The 16,540-nt window shown below is 37.2% G+C and overlaps 2 protein-coding genes across 3 annotated transcripts; both read right to left on the bottom strand.

Moving 5' to 3' along the window:
- Nucleotides 1-110: 110 nt before the first annotated feature.
- Nucleotides 111-5,239, bottom strand: LOC117904701. 2 transcript variants are annotated; one of them, XM_034817452.1, is made up of 10 exons: nucleotides 5,000-5,236; nucleotides 3,417-3,512; nucleotides 2,106-2,190; nucleotides 1,761-1,882; nucleotides 1,300-1,324; nucleotides 1,114-1,197; nucleotides 975-1,004; nucleotides 777-882; nucleotides 579-643; nucleotides 111-383 (listed from the first exon to the last, which is right to left on the bottom strand). In XM_034817452.1, exons 1-9 carry the CDS (start codon nucleotides 5,087-5,089, stop codon nucleotides 580-582), a joined length of 702 nt encoding a protein of 233 aa, XP_034673343.1. In that variant the 5' UTR covers nucleotides 5,090-5,236; the 3' UTR covers nucleotides 111-383; nucleotide 579. The 2 variants fall into 2 exon arrangements, with proteins under 2 accessions (XP_034673343.1, XP_034673342.1); XM_034817451.1 differs by lacking the exon at nucleotides 3,417-3,512 and having other exon boundaries at nucleotides 5,000-5,239.
- An 862-nt stretch (nucleotides 5,240-6,101) lies between these two features.
- LOC117904163 (cysteine-rich receptor-like protein kinase 14) lies at nucleotides 6,102-16,186 on the bottom strand. Its single transcript, XM_034816675.1, has 10 exons — nucleotides 15,618-16,186; nucleotides 11,777-11,987; nucleotides 11,434-11,671; nucleotides 11,123-11,273; nucleotides 10,111-10,477; nucleotides 8,409-9,559; nucleotides 7,339-7,549; nucleotides 6,957-7,194; nucleotides 6,615-6,765; nucleotides 6,102-6,528 (listed from the first exon to the last, which is right to left on the bottom strand). The coding sequence occupies exons 1-10, from the start codon at nucleotides 15,816-15,818 to the stop codon at nucleotides 6,202-6,204; spliced, it is 3,246 nt and encodes a 1,081-aa protein (XP_034672566.1). The 5' UTR covers nucleotides 15,819-16,186; the 3' UTR covers nucleotides 6,102-6,201.
- Nucleotides 16,187-16,540: the final 354 nt, after the last annotated feature.

The raw sequence follows: 16,540 nt of genomic DNA on the forward strand, positions 1-16,540 counted from the left end.
CCAGGGTAATTTTGTTTACAGTAAAATGTTGTTCAGTTGGTGGTTCACTCTTCCAATAGACTTGCTTATTTCAATTCCCAATTACTGCTCGTTCAGGCTGCTATGATAAATTTCTTCCTGCTAATAAAAAAGCCGTTTAAAAAAAAAACAAAATTCAGAACATACATGTGTTTCATCATGGCCCAATTCAATACAATGCAATCTATTTTGTGTTTTTTCACTCTACAATGCCAATCATAACACTGTTGAGACGATCTCGAAGCTCTGGAATTCAGCATGGTAGAGACACCTCCAATATTATCATGCAACATCCATAAATAGCAGCATGGAGCATGAAGAAGTCCTTGGTCTCGCCATGATTCACAACCTAATTTGTCAACCTCCTGAAAAATTGACAAATACAACAGAAAAGGATTTCCATAAAAACATTATTTAAGGCGTTTTTTTGTTTGTGATAGGCAACAAATATATAAACCATGGGAGCCAAACCATGCTATATCTCACTCAACCCTAAAGATGATCCTTGCAGATGCAACAAAACAGAAACATAACCAATAAATAGTCCAAGCAGAATGTACCTCAAGACAAGATCACAAGACCAAGGTACATGGCTCCACAAAGAAACAAGAAAGAGATGAGCCCCCTGCAACGAGGTACATCGCTTTATAATTAGGAAGCAAAGCAATATAACATAAACACAGAATCATAGAACTAACCCTTCTAAGTTCAACAAGAACAAAGAAAAAAAAAACTTTTCAATTGGATAAAATGCTCACCAGATAACACCCCAACCTACGCCATTACAAGGGCAAGGACAAACTTCCGCAAACTTCTCAGCATCACTAGAGTTAACTCTTCGGGATATCAGATCATCGTAGATATCTGCATTAGTAGATGCACATTGCAGGTCATTTGTGACTCCAGAAAAGATGGTCATATAAACTGAATTAATTGCTTTGTCTCCAAGACCATACCATAAACTGAAAATAAGCTGTTCATTACACCTGCAGTTTGCCAAAGAAGAGAGAGACAGCAGTCCATTCATCATGAAGAAATGCGAAATGGAGCATTTCAGTGAATGTAAAGGAAAGAAAATGATGAGGATAGTGTTACCGATGAACAGAATGATGTACCGCAGTATGCGGACTTCAGTTGTCTCTTGCAGAAGCCAAACTACAGCAATGAGTATAATGAACCCTGATGCCCGAAAATGTAAACGTGAGCATCATCTAAATATTATTGTGCAGCTTGTGTTATATTTTAGGAAGCAAGATACGTCCAGATCCTGAAAGAACGTACCAATGCAAAGTCCCCGGAGTGTCCACTGTTTAAATAACAGAACAGAAATATTCAAGCAGTCATACAAATATAACATGCCTGCATAGTCTGATTAACTACTAAAAACTTAGGTAAACATGTGTCCACTGTTTAAATAACAGAACAGAAATATTCAAGCAGTCATACAAATATAACATGCCTGCATAGTCTGATTAACTACTAAAAACTTAGGTAAACATGGTCCAACCATGTTTTCCTTAACCTTGATTTGGTATAGGGCTTTGAGAAAGACCCTATTCCTACATTTTGTCAAGATTTGGCATCGAAAGCCATTTGATGTGACAAACTTGTTCTTTCATTTACTAAGAAAATTGAAAATAGTAATTGCATTTCAAAAGGAGTTCCAGTTCGTGAACTCCAGCATCTGTAGGTACAATTTGACACCAAAGTATAATACATCCTTGAGATTCATAAATACTTACATTTTTAGCTACAAAAAGTACAACAAGTAGAGCAAAAGCAAAACATCCAGCAGCAATTTTTGCAGTGAGAACATTTGTGGATGCAATTATCAAGACCATTCCCCAAAATGATGATCCGAGGTCTGGAATACCATAAAGAAACAACAAAACATCAATTCCAAGATATATTGATAACGTCAAGAATCATAAATAGCATGAATTTATATGTGGGATAATAGATGGATCAAATGAATGATGTTACACCCAAGTATGGCATCTGCATGATACTAGATTATGCTTCTTGCGTGAAAACTAGGAATGCATTGTGATGTGACATAGAAATTATCAGAGCAAAAAAGGAGCTACATCCAGCAGGCAAGATTAACCAATATATGCCACCACGCGTTTGTGTGGTTCCACCTTCATCTGCATGAACCTGGATCCCCTCCACCTGCATTCCACAGAGTAAATCAGAATAACTGCAACGGATCCCTGTCTAGGGTTGCTGAGGAGTTGATGGGGGATAGCAGCTCAAGAAACCCCAAATGTAATTATAGCCACACTGATACGCATTAACATGCATAAAGACATTCAATAGAAACTATTGTTGTTACTTTTGTTCAAGTCTTCTCCTGGGGTAGGCACCCAGTGGTAAAGGAAAGAGAACTATGGCTGTATATGGAAGCGCCCCAGTCAGATTCAGAGCACAAAGACCAAACATGTATTTACTCCACCCAAAATAGGCTTAACAAAGAGATGTAGTAACACCATCAATATGAAATCATCAACAGCTATTAGTAAGAATTAGGCATAAAATCACCCATGTCAGACTTACTAACATGTCCTTTTTAAGGTAATGTATTAATTAGCATTTTCAGAGAAATACCACATAGCACATAAAGAAAACTAAACCAAGAAAAAAAGATTAATCATGAGTATGTTAGTTGTACAAGCTTTTTCTCTATGAACCAGAATGTGGAAATGTGTTCCAAGAACTTTTGAGTGGAAAGAATCCTAGTCAAGTCAATATGTCATTCCTTGACTTATTCAGCTAACTTGAAAGTAAAAACAGTGGCATAAATTGATGAAAAGGGAAACTAAACCAAAAATAACTCTCTCCCTTTGTCTGTCTGTTTCAATAAATAAATATAAAATGGAAGGGTGGGGGGAGGGAGGATATGTTTGTGTTTCAGTCTACACATTTTTTCCAAAATGAGTGCAAACATTTTGCATTTCTCACTTGGAATACAACCTTTTCAGGATTTCAATAAATAATCTGATTTCTATTACTTTGTGAGTTTGGTTATGAAACTGTTTCACATCACCAAGTTATACAATTCAATGATATGGGATTCAAAAATAGGCAGACAAATTTACCTTTTAGATAATTTTCATATAGGGACTACATTCAATCAACTGACATCAGACCAAAATCTTATGGCTCAGCTTCTAATTCCAAGTGTTAAGTTCAAATTAAGAAAAAATGTACATAAGCATTTTCTGAAAATAAAGATAAACATTCAAATCAGAAGCAAACAAACTACATTGCTTTACAGACTCCCATGTTTGGATTTTTTTTGTGCAACTCAAATTCAAATAAAAAAGGTTCCTAAACTTTTTCCTTGTGTCACTCATGATTTATACAAGAAAAGTTGAAGGGAGAAAAAGGCTGCTTACATGGCCACATGTTAGTTTGCAAGCGATGGCATGACTGGCTTCATGAAGAAATACAGTGACAAGCTTGAACGGTGTCAGCAATATTGTTCTCCATAGCTACATGAATTAAACAAGATTGAGAACTGCAGAATTGGTTTTCAAATAAAGCAGTACCAATAACCATAGACATGGCCAGCAAAAGATAAAACCTGAGAAGGGGGGAAAAAGTGGTTTGAAAAGGAAATGCTATTCTTGATTAATTCTCCCTTCTTGAATCCATCTCCAAGAATGTGATAATTCCATTTTGAAAGAGGGAAACTGACAGTCCATTTATTGGAACTTCAAAACATATGGCATATCTCTTCTGTTAAAATCACCAAGGACCTGATCTACTGGGAATTGGTAGACTTTGGTTGCTTATTTCACCAGACACCCAGATCCCATGAAATGCATGAATTCAAACTACCACAATTAGAGGCAGTTTTTGAGAACCTTCTATTTATATTCCAGTTGGAGGCTAGGGGTTTTGGTCTTTTTCTTGGAAAATTGAGCATTGCAGTTAAAAGTTGGGTTCTCAGCTTAAAATGGTGTGGAATGAACAAACATTATGATTTTGGTCAAATAAGGGTCAGCTCAACTAATTCGGGGCAATTTTGATCACTTTGAAGTATTTGGCAATCTATTGAAATTAAGGGTTGTTTAAGACAAAAGGAAGGATGGTGGGGAGGTGGGGGACTTCCAGAAAGATAATTTTGGAGGAAAATGAGGGCTTCAAAACACCTCCAAGTGAAAAACTTTTGGGTTGTTAAGTCTAAATTATCGTCATAAAGAATATGATTGGATTACCCTTAAGTTAAGTTAGCTTAAGACCATTTAAGCATCTAGGTCCAAAATTCAATGTACATACAAGAAATATTATATTTCAATTCACCGAACCCCGTGGAATTTCAACATGGATCTACAACTAAATATGTTGAAAAGCAATGCAAAAGAAAAAAAGAACAAGACTAGATGAAAATTAAAAAGAAAAAAAAGTTAATCATTGATATGGTAGAAGAACCAAGACTACTAAAAAAGCAAACTAATGCTCAAGAGCCCAAAAGCCAATTTAGTTTCCAATTAAGAAAGAAATTAACTTTAACTTTCAAATCTCTCCGCAATTCAAATAGATCTCATGACTTGCTACCGTCCCTTGAAAAATCTAACAGGAAAAGCTAAATTAGGCACATATTTAGATCATCCAAATTGGTAAAGGAACACAAAGAAGAACAGTACAAAAGCAAAGGGCACCCTAGATTCTGACAATGCATTCGTGTGAAGTACTGCCACAGCAGATAGCACACAACAAAACACATGAAGAAAGCAAAACAAACTTCTGGGCACACCCAGATTTTCAGAAACAGGTCATCTTCAGTGGGAAAAAGAGATCTGGCCCATATCACACCACTCACCCAACTAGTCCCAACTCCTCCACTACAGGCCATACTCCATAGATACTAATAATATTGACTTTATCCATGCCTTTGCTTAATGGGTATGCCTCAAAAATCAAATGCAGCCAATAATTGATTAAAAACAGAAGCACCCATGAAAGAAGGCATTACCGCGAGGATGACCACAGTGCATATGGAGATTGTGGTGAGAAACACCACCTGTTCATGATTGCAACACTTCTTCAGCTCCCAATTGGCCATATGATTCCCAGTGTCCCCAAAGGGTAGAGACCGGATATGATGGTTCAAACTTGGGAGTCCTGACGTATGGTGTACAGAGAGAGAATGAGAGAAGCTTCTCCTTCTCTCTCTTGTGGGAAAGTGAATGTGAAGAGAAGCGCCAGGTAGAATTACGTGTAGTATTTTCAGACTTTGACAACTCAGAACTCCCAAGTTTGTCTATCTGCCTGGGTCCCTACCCAATGCTTAGAAGGCATTACATAGTCAATGGATTTTCTTATTTTTGCCATTTTTAATATTTATAAAAAAAATTAATAGTTATAAAAATAATTTAAGAATCATAGGCATAGCCATTGAAAAAATATTTTAAAATTTATGATAATTTAATAAAATACCAATTAGGAATTGGGAAATTGTCCTTTTGGATTTCTTCTTCTTCTTTTTTAAACTTTTATTCTAAGAAAATAATGTCACTTTTAGGCAAAAGGTGAAAAGTTGGATGTCCTCTTGCTTTGACCATAATGTATGGTGTCTAATTTTTAATCATTTAGGGCTGAGTTTGGTAGGAAAGGAATCAATTTATAAGACTCAAAATGGTTGAAAAATCTAGAAGTAGTGGGATTGAGAGAAAGAAGGGCATCTTATCTTGGGGGGATCCTTTATTTTATCTATAACCAAACAACCAATAAGATGTGAGTGGGTGTGGACCGTGTGGTATTTACAAAGAATTGACCTCATTTTGTAGTCTATCACTGTTCATGTCCATGACTTCTTCTGTCCATGTTATCTGATATAAAATTTATTGTCACTCTACCAGGAACATTTTGGTGTAAGAATTGGAAGATGTTCCGGCAAGAGTTGGAAGTTCCGGATTTAAAAAAAAATATATATCATTTTTTTTTTAGCATTTATTAAGATATGATGGTTTTACAATTTATGATATAATACTTTTTAAGGTATCAATTCAAAGATTGGGTTCCTCCATAATAAATTTAGAAATATTTTTTTAAAATAATCATATTTTAAGAAATAATTTAAAATATGATTTTGAGTAAATAGATCAATCATAATATTACATGGCCAACTGCAACAACACAGAGAAAGGAAACATATATGAAGAAACCATCTATGAGTCACCTACCACTTGTCAATGAAGTAGTCATGGTATTATTTGAAACATTCTCATTTTCAAGAACAATGGAGGAGCCAGTATGTGATGTAGATGATTCATTTGTGTTTTCTCTGCTGCCCTGAAAACCTAGCCTTCCTGGAGGAGGCATGGTTACTGGATTATTCAAAAGCAGCATGAGTGCAGATGACATGGTCAGTCTTTCTTGCATGTTATCTTGGCAGCACAACAATCCAATATGAATGCATTTCTTTACTTCATCTTCTGGGAATGAACCAATGGTTGTGTCAACAAGCTCCATCAACCTTCCCTGTCTTTCTAGTCTGCGTGTCTGCAACATTTTAACTCGATTAATCAGCAATGGAGATAGCCCAAGTGTGAAAGGGGAGAAAGGGTTGCATTTGCTTTGATATTTACCAGGTTTAGAAGCTCTCTTCTTTGATCATCTAGCTGCGGGTCGTAGTTCTTCCGACCACTTATAATTTCCAACATCAACACCCCAAAGCTGAAGACATCGATCTTTGTTGACATGAGACCTCTAATAGCATATTCAGGAGCCATGTACCCTCTATGAAAAAGGCATACATTCTTTATATCAGAGCATCATCATTAGTAATCTAAAAAACAGAATTAAGGCCATTTTAATAAGTCGTGTTTCTTTGAAGTTGCTATCTGTCATGTTCAATTGGAATGGGCTAGCAAGGTTGTATAGATATGATGTGAACATCGGAAAATGTAAACTCCATTTTTGGTACTTACACAGTTCCAGCTATTCGGCGAGTTCTAAGGTGGCTTTGCTCATCTGGGAAAAGCTTTGCCAATCCAAAATCTGATATCTTGGGGTTCATATGTTCATCTAGCAATATGTTACTTGTTTTGATGTCTCTGTGAATGATTCTGATTTGAGAATCTTCGTGAAGATAAAGAAGCCCTCGTGCTACTCCCACCATGATGTTGGAGCGCTTTTGCCAATCAAGGAGTGCACTCCTACTCTTATCTGTTTGAATGATTTAAGGACAAAAACATAATCATATCGGGATGGTGATAAATTTAGTTGCCAAGAAAACACAGGAAAATTTGCTCTGTTTCTTGGCTATCAAACAGTGTAGTGATGAAGCACAATTGTAAAAACAAAATTTACCGAAGAGGAAGTAGTTGAGACTTTTGTTAGGTAGATACTCATAAACCAACATCTTTTCATCTCCTTGAGTGCAACAACCGAGCAGTTTGACCAGGTTCCGGTGCCTCATTTTCACCAAGACTTCCACTTCATTTGAGAATTCTTCCACTCCTTGCGTGGAACCAACCGTGAGTTTCTTCACTGCTATCTCTTCACCATTATGCATTCTCCCCTATGTATAAGCTTCAACATGTTAGGCATAAGCATCATTTAAATTAAAAACATTGTTATGAGGTCATTAAATCTTCTAAATCAAATGGGCCAGTGTGTTTCCCCTACAGAATTGATTCATTGAACCAATTAATAATTTAATCCCCAATGTCTAATTGAGGTCAATGCCTGGTTAAGAACAAACCAGTAAGCTATCTGCTCTTGGTCAATGAACCCAAATCGTCAAAAAAAATGGCTTGTATAAACCACGGTAGGTAGTGCTACACTTCATTGATTACTGTATATATCCTTGACCAGGTAATGATGATGGTAAATGAAGAAAAACTGACCAGTCAGGGACCTGCATCAATAATTAGTTTCAGGCAAGGCCGCATGAACATTGGATAAAAAGGTTAGACATTTTTGTTTACAAACTCACAATTGACAATTTCTATTAAAGAAATCAGCATCACAGGCCATGTAAAACAAGTGGTATCTTGGGACTTCTCCAATTATCTTGTGCTACAAGATTGGATTCAATCCTGTTGATTAAGGTTGGGGTGGTTTAAGAGTTAAGAACTGAAAATTCCCCCACTCAGAAAAGGAAGCACCACCATTAAAATCAGGCATGGATCTTTCAGTTGGACTAGTTGATTGGTCAAATTACTGGGAAAGCAACCAAATTCCTTCAAGGATTTGATCTCTGATTAAGAGTTTAAGAACAATCTTATACATTCTAAGAACCTCTACTAAACTGATCATCATGCAGTATAATTTTTGGACAATTAATTTTAAAAAACATCCTTCCTACTCAGTTTAGGTATCACTTTCACAAGGAAGAGTTGAACTTTCTAAGTTTTGAAGAAAAATGCTATGATTACCTTATAAACAAAGCCAAATCCACCACCTCCAAGCCGATTAGCTGAAGAAAAATTATCAGTTGCAGCCACCAATGCCTCCATATCATATAAGAAATTTCTCATCCCTAGTCCCTCTCTTATGCTCTCTTCAGCATCTTCCTCATCTCCACTCCCTCTTCTTTGCCCTTTATTAGTCTTATGCCTTCCCTTCATAATCACCCACCCGGCCGCTATGACCAAAATAACTGTCCCAACCACTGCACCTGAAACTCCAATCACTATGCTGCTCCTTCCTCGTCTGCCAGTCTTAGGAGCTTCTTCAGCTTGAGTTTCTGAATCAGTTTTTGATGGCAAATTCAAAAGAATTTCTGGTGTATCAATGGACTGATTAAATATTGGATATCTATCAAATATTATGGAACAACTTGGCATACCACTCCAACATGCCCATTTGTTCCAACAATAAGTGTTCATTTCCTCGGTACAACTTACCAAACAACTGCTGCAACTTTCCCCGCTAAGGTCTGGGGTGCACTGGGCATATCCGTATACTTTTGTGGCTTCATTTACTCTACTCCATCCTACTGCATATCGCCTCTTGGATACGGCATCCAGTGATGATAGGTTCTTCACCATGGCCAACAATGTTTGATAGTAAACATCTGAGCTTTGAGTTTCAAAATCAGTCCACAGTGAGAAGATGGGTGTGCGGTCAACAAGGGAGAGGAAGTCCATGAAAGAATAACGGATCATACACAAGTTGTACCATATCTGAGCTGTTTTCTGATACAGACAAACCTCAAGAATACCTGATGTAGCCGAATCAATGCATGCTTGGCACTCCATTGGAGTCTGGTCAGGCCTGCAGAAGCCTAGAGCTGTGACCGGCTCCGTCCCATTCTCAACAGTGGTGGTGTTGAAGCCTGTATGAGCTGTATATGTCCTTATAGTGTTGAGAGCATGAGCAAGATTGGCTGCAAAAAGGGAATTGTTGGTGTATTTGTCGGCATCAACTCCGCATTTCTGGAATCGAGGGCTTTCATAGGCGCCAGTGAGGTTGACAGAGAAAAACACCAGAGCGAAAAAGATAGAAAGAAACATCTGTTGCAGTGTTAGTATGCGAATCATACTTGAGGGTGGTAGACGAAAAAAAATGAAAGCTATAAATAGAACTCCTCATCCAGAGCTGTGTTGACTGAGCTTTTGTATTGTCATAAAAGAAATGTCAGTCAAATAAAAGAAATTGGTTGTCATGATTTTGGACTTTCAAAGTCTCAATAATGCATTGAACTAATCTATAACAATTGGAGATAAAACTGATACAAGAAAGCCCTATTGCCCTAATCATGAGCGATGGCTAACAGGAAAACCTCACTAAGATAGCCATTTTTGAAAGAACCATCTGAGGGCCAGAGAGGGTTGGAGAAACAACAATCAAAGAACACACTAGTACATATTTTTGTTTCTCTCATTCTTTGTAACCAATACACAGCCATTTGAAAAATCAAGGGAGAAAGCCCATGGTGATTGAATTTTAATTCATGAACACACCAATAGGTTTAAAAAATTCAAAATGAATCGCTAGTGTCCTCTGCTTCCCATGTACACTAGTTCAGGCAAATGATTATATTATAAATACAATGAATAATATTATAATTGATACTACAAACTTTTTACATAAATAGATGGAGCTCTGGTTCTTTACAGAAAGTATAAGGACGTCATCTTCCTTCATCTAGAGAAGAAATGGAGATGGAATTTCTGGAGTATTCCTCAACAAAACTACTACCAGCAGAAGCCTTGGTAATACCAGTGCTGGTACTAGTGGCATTAGTATTTGTGAAAGCTGAAGTGGTAGTCGTCCATCGTCCAGTTCGGCCTTGAATTCCAGGTTTTCCTGGTCTTGGCAAATTAAAGGAATCACTTGATAGCATAAGATGGACAGAGTTCATATCGGGTCTATCTGCAACACTTGCTTGACAACATAACAATCCCAGCTGAATGCACATTGCTGCCTCATCAGGATTACACTTGGCAAGGCTTGGGTCAACTAATTCTAATGCTTTCCCACCTTGGTAGAGCTTCCATGTCTGCAGAAAGTGAATGAAGGGAAATCAAGAGGGTTAGTCAAATCATGTGCAACTCAGAAGACAACAGAACATGCAGACCAACTTTACTTCAAGATTAGAATCCTCAAATTAGATTTATTTACAAAAATACTCGGATTATATGAAATCAGTATAAGGCATTTATCATATTTTTATATAACTTGAGTGGGCATGTCAAAATGAAGATTATGTGGTTCTAGTCTTGTTAGGCAGTGTTGTAAGAGTTCTGTTTAATGTGTGCACATTCCCTTTCATGAATGCAATCAAATCAATTTCATGGTGACGATTCAAGATTCACAACCATTCACTGCTGACAATATGTTTGGACAAAAACATGACTTTGTTTAACTAGACTTATCATTTGGTAAACAACAAAAATGAAATTCCATCTATAATTTATTGGAGTGCTATGCAATGGACATATATCCAACCAAAAATAGGATTGCTGCTGATAAATTGAAGGATTTGCTGAAAAATGTTTACCAAATCCAAGCAGAAAAATGTTTCATCAAGGATTGATGTGTTCTTTACAGGTAGTCACTCTTTTTTGAGGGAGGTTGTTTACCAAATCCAGTTTTTCCCCTGTTGTGAGAATAGTGGGGTTTAGGTGATGCTGAGAAAACTTACATAGCTCAAGAGGTCCGTCTTTTCTGCACTCAGATGTGAATTGTGATTCTTTCTTCCGCTCACAATCTCCAATACCAAAACCCCAAAACTGAATACATCCGTCTTAACAGACAAGTATCCATGTAGTGCGTACTCAGGAGCCATATAGCCACTGCATTCAACAAAAAGAGAGCTGCTTATTTTCATCTTCATCTTAGCTCTTCAACAATAAAGCTATTTAAAACATAACGATACCAACATGATATTGACTTATTTGTAAAGAAACTGCGAGAGAATAAGATACAAAGAGGTGAAAAGAAGAAAGCACTCACTGAGTACCCGAAATCCTAAATGTATTTACATGTGTTTCATCCCCAGGAAAAAGCCTTGCCAAACCAAAATCTGAGATCTTTGGATTTAACTTTTCATCCAACAATATGTTACTAGCTTTAATATCTCGATGAATAATCCTTTCAGGGGCCTCTTCATGTAGGTAAAGAAGACCTCTCACCACACCCATAACTATTCGAAACCTCGTTGCCCAATCCAAGGATGCAGACTTTGTTTTATCTGAAAACATCATGTTCCAGGTCTAGTTTCATCATATAATATAGCTACTGTGCAATTTATATAATTCAGCTGCATATATAACTGCTAAGCAGGAAGATTTTTTACCAAAAAGGAAGCAGTCAAGACTCTTGTTTGGAAGATACTCATAGACCAGCATCTTCTCAGGTCCTTCTACACAACAGCCCAACAATGTGACCAAGTTCTTGTGCTGAATTTTCAATAACAATTTTACCTCATTAGTGAATTCTCTTACTCCCTGTCTTGAATCCAGTGAGAGCTTCTTCACAGCTATTTGTGTACCATTTGGCATCAATCCCTGTAAGGAAAAGGATAATGATCATTCCACATCAATTCACAATACGGCCTAGAAATACAAGATTTTATATTCCCTATAGTTTTTTCTGCTCAAGTGAGCTCCCGATCCTAGTTTTCTTTCCAAGTAAAAATGTCTGTATTGATGTGGCTAATTTTAAATGTCAATATCAATATGAATAAAAGGTTTTTCACAATGCCATTTGGCTTCCAAAGTAAGTTGGTTATGTTCTTTTGTCTTGGTATGTATTGTCATAATCAAATTACAAAACCTGACGGAGGGAGGTCTTAAATGTAAAGATAAATTCAGCACAGTGTAAGGGTAGTGTGACTACCTCCACATCAGGAGATCACTAAACAGAAATTCTAATGACCATATTAGAGGATAACTGGAAAACATGGCTTAACTAGAAATCAAAATGCATGGGGTTTTACTCAAAACAGAGAATCTAGAGAGGTAAAAATGTCAATGCATATATGAATTCCAGGGAACATCCCCTGATTCTAGATGTCCACCATGCCTGAATGTCGAAACTTGAGAAAGATGTTCCATGAAAATCCTCTCAAATACATTCCCTGTTTCCATCTATCTATCCAAACAAAGCATCACCTAAAATCATTTTCCATCATATGTACTAGATTTTCTTATCAACCAATCTGCATAGAAGAAACATCTTCAAATATGATTCCCCAATCCTCAGTGTGAAAGACCTCCAAATCCTTTTGCATTAATCAATATGAACTAAAAATTGGAGACAGACATACAGATGCCTTACAGTAAGTGTGCTTTTTTAAGATAACACACAACTGAAATGGCTCATACTAATATCAACCTGAAGAGTTTTAGAGTCTCCACACCTCAAACGCATAAACCAAAACATGACCAGAAAAACAAGATCAACATAACTATGATTTGACTTACCATAATGCTGAATCTGGATTTGTTGTCAAAGATGATATTGTACTTCACAAATGAATCTTACTACACTAATTTGTAGATCCTTTTATAAGAAGTCTTATCATTTGGCTATTGTTCTTTATTTTATGTGTCAAAATTTAATAGTTATACCATCATTAGCATTGTTTTTTTATGGTAAAAATAATATGAACAGTTATTATTATTATTATTATTTAATTTAATACTACTATTATTGTTATTATTACATAAGCTTCTTGTAAATCACATGCATTCATCACTAGTGTTATTTTTATGCACCCAATATCTAACATAAACTAAGATTTTTGGAATTGCAGTGTCTTTCCCATTTGTGAAACACGTTTTAAGCCATATATAATGTCAGGTGGTGCGTTTGCAAGAGTCCAAGATAGAACTTATGTTTAAAGAGGTGATTAGGAGTTTGTGGAAGGTCATTTCTTGGAGTGGGGAGTTTTGAGCAAGAGAGATTCAGCAGGTTGTTCAGTAATGTTTTAAGACAAGGCAGTTTTATTTGGGTGTTATCTGGGGTTTGTGGTCCACTTATGTGTACTTTGTGTACTTTGGTGCGCCCCTTTTGGTGTTTTAATATGATTTGCATTTACCTATCAAAAAAAAAAAAAAAAAAAGGCTAGAGAGGTTAGGTTTGAAGATTTGGCAGCTTCATTTTGATTTTAGGGGTTCCTTGAATTTCGTGTTGGCAAAAGGAAGCTGAAAGCCCTTGAAAGAAATTTTTGGATGCTAGAATGGTGAGGTACCTGGGATGCAGGTATTCATAAGTCTTATCCCAAGGAGTGGCTTGGTTTTTAGCATAGGAAGGAGCAAGAGAAGGTGCTTTTGTTGGAAGGGGAGACCAGGAGGGCTTTGTTGGAGTAAGCACTTGGTGCTGTTGGGGGAGTTGACTTTGAAACAAAAATCTAGGTGTTTTGGCTCTAGGTAGAGAACAGAAACACTAAAATCTTCCATAGAATAGCTAATTCTCAGTAGCAGGAACTTCAGTAGCAAGTTTTTTTAGCAGCTTTATTCTGATTCCGGGGATAGAAGACGGAGGGATGAGGTGGCTTTTAGTTTCATTGAGGAGGCTAATAGAGGTGTTCATGGAAAAGTGTGTCTGCTGTGTCTGAGATTCTGGCAGCCCTTGCTGATCAGGGAGGGGATAAACCGTCCTGATGGCTCTACCATGGCATTTCACTGTAGTAGCTGGGGTATCGTTCAGGAAGACATGATGAATTTTTTATGTTACTTTCATGAGTTTGGTACTCTTGAGAGGTAGGATTAACAAGGTTGTCAAAAAAGTCAACTTTCACTCCCAAATTTTCCTAGTGAGACATGGATAAATGATTATTCAGTTGGTGAGAGCAAATGAACATTCCTCAGACAGACCAATGTGGCGGAGTGTGCATTAGGGGCTGTTTTTCATTTAAGTCTTATTGTAGAATTCTTTTTCTGGGAGCTTCCTTAAAGTTCTCTTGAAGGAGTTCTATAGCTCAAGAGCTCCCTTGAAGCTTGTGCTCTCTGCAGAAAATTTTGACGATGATGAGAAGATTTCGCCTTCTGGTGAATTAAGGAAACAATAGATCACATTTTCATCCATTGTGAGAAGTTGAGATTCTGTCTTTTCTACCATTCTCTCTTTTTGGGATTGCCTGGGCATCAATAACATAGCCAGTTAATGGGAAGAGGCATTCCAAAGTTTGGAGGATGGCATTGTTATGCACATTATGGTGCATTTGGAAGAAACCAAATAGGAGAATTTTCTGAGACTGTGACAGCTCAAATTATAAATTGAAAGATTCTTTTCTGAAAATGTTGTTTGGTTGGTCTAAAGCTTGTGGATTTGAATCCTTTCTTGTCGAATTTTGTTGATTGCAGGGGGCAGTCGCGTTTGGGCCAGCATTGGCCTCTTGTTTTTAATCTTTCCATCCCTTTATATACTTCTTATCTACTTGTTGGAATCACCATTCATGGATTATTTAGAGTGTGTTTCACAGTGATTTTAGGAAGCGTTTTTAATCTTTTTAACACTTGAAATTTTTCATTCTTCAAGGATTAGAAATGGTAGAAACACTTCCTAAAATCACTACCAAACACACTCTTACTTACCTACTTAGAAAAATCAAAGGTTGTATGAGCCAAATTATTATGATTGAAAATTTAACTTAGGAAGCATTGATTTGGTAAACAAGAGCAGCCATGTGCTGCCATATCATCCTTAAAAAACAAACCAAGAAAATCCAGAACAACCCCCTCAGAAAACAACTAAAAATTGGCAATCAACAAAAGCTTTTTGAAAACTACAACATTGTGATAGACATGTACCTAGAATTTTAGAAACTTTCAAGAGTCACTGGTTTATTCTTTTAACATATACCAATTGTTTTGAGATGGGCTGCAACTCAAGTGGATTGGTTGGATTGAAAACTCATCTAAGCCCAACTTAACCTCATCTCGGGTTGGAGATTTCAAACCAAGGACTCATTGGATTTTGTAAATAATTTTTTTTTTAATTTATATGCTTTACATCTATCACAACATCAGTGATATAACGGTATGAAAAATGCCACGTGACGAGCCTTCCCCGTAAATTAGACCTCGTCAGTTCCGGTAACTCAACCGGAACAGACCACCACAGAAACGAAGCCTGGACGACAGGTGATACCCAAAATGGCCCTAAATGAACACTATATTCAAGAAACGTACCTTGTAGACAGGACCAAACCCACCATGCCCGAGCTCATTGAACTCGGAGAAGAAATTAGTGGCGACCTGGAGAGCGCGGAGGTCGAAGAACAGGTCGAAACTGTCGCCGTCGCTGGCAGCATCTGCTTCATCATCCCCGGCGCCGCCGCGGCCCTTCAGCCTCCTCTCCAGGCAAGAGCAGAGAAGAGAAAGGAAACCCATGGAGGCATCAATCGGAGGATTGAGGCCAATAAACTGGTGGAACCTTCGAGAATATCGTGATCCCGATACACACCTTCGAACTGTAAGGCTTCGTTTTAGAGACGACTGCGTGGAACGAGAGCTTCAAATGAAATGCTGTGTGGTTGCCCTTTCCTCTGATTTCTACTTGTACTGCACATCCTTGACTTGGTTTCAGCTCTCCATGGCTGTTTCGGGTCAACTCAGCTTTTCTGCACTTCCTACCGCTTTCACTACATTTTAATTTAATATTTTCTTTCATTTTTGGTAGCCCTCTTCTTCCTCATCCATCAACCAATTCTGTCCTTTTCATTTTTTTTTTAATTACTTCTTCCAATGATACTTGTTGTATTGTAAATTTGTAATACATCGAAGACCTTTTCCTTCTCCTTAGGGCACTGGTATTATTGCCATTTTTCCAATGGGTTGGTAGGCGGAGGTTGTGGTCTGCGTAATTAGCCCTCAAGCTAGTGACATATTTCCAACTAATTTATTATTTTAATATATTTTTCTGCACTACCATAACTCCACAACGAACAAATCATGGGATGCACAAGCTTCTGCCTATAATGATACAAGCAATCATTGACGTGGACATTATAACTCAACGGACCACAATTGTGTCCATAAAAACACGATCACTAAATTATAAATTTATACGAATATAGCGATGAAAGTTTAGGGAATATTTTATGTTAAGAACG

This window comes from Vitis riparia, chromosome 17 (genome assembly GCF_004353265.1).
Source record: "Vitis riparia cultivar Riparia Gloire de Montpellier isolate 1030 chromosome 17, EGFV_Vit.rip_1.0, whole genome shotgun sequence".
Lineage (NCBI taxonomy): Eukaryota > Viridiplantae > Streptophyta > Magnoliopsida > Vitales > Vitaceae > Vitis > Vitis riparia.

What these genes read in the sequence shown, in the direction of transcription:
- LOC117904163 (XM_034816675.1), bottom strand. Translation starts at nt 15,818, where the DNA reads ATGGGTTTCCTTTCTCTTCTCTGCTCTTGCCTGGAGAGGAGGCTGAAG. An exon ending in TCTTGACTGCTTCCTTTTTG is followed by an intron (nt 11,672 to 11,776) that starts GTAAAAAATCTT and finishes TGATGTTTTCAG; the next exon opens with ATAAAACAAAGTCTGCATCC. An exon ending in TCTCAACTACTTCCTCTTCG is followed by an intron (nt 7,195 to 7,338) that starts GTAAATTTTGTT and finishes TCATTCAAACAG; the next exon opens with ATAAGAGTAGGAGTGCACTC.
- LOC117904701 (XM_034817452.1), bottom strand. Translation starts at nt 5,089, where the DNA reads ATGGCCAATTGGGAGCTGAAGAAGTGTTGCAATCATGAACAGGTGGTG. An exon ending in GTTAATCTTGCCTGCTGGAT is followed by an intron (nt 1,883 to 2,105) that starts GTAGCTCCTTTT and finishes ATGGTATTCCAG; the next exon opens with ACCTCGGATCATCATTTTGG. An exon ending in ACTCCGGGGACTTTGCATTG is followed by an intron (nt 1,198 to 1,299) that starts GTACGTTCTTTC and finishes TTCGGGCATCAG; the next exon opens with GGTTCATTATACTCATTGCT.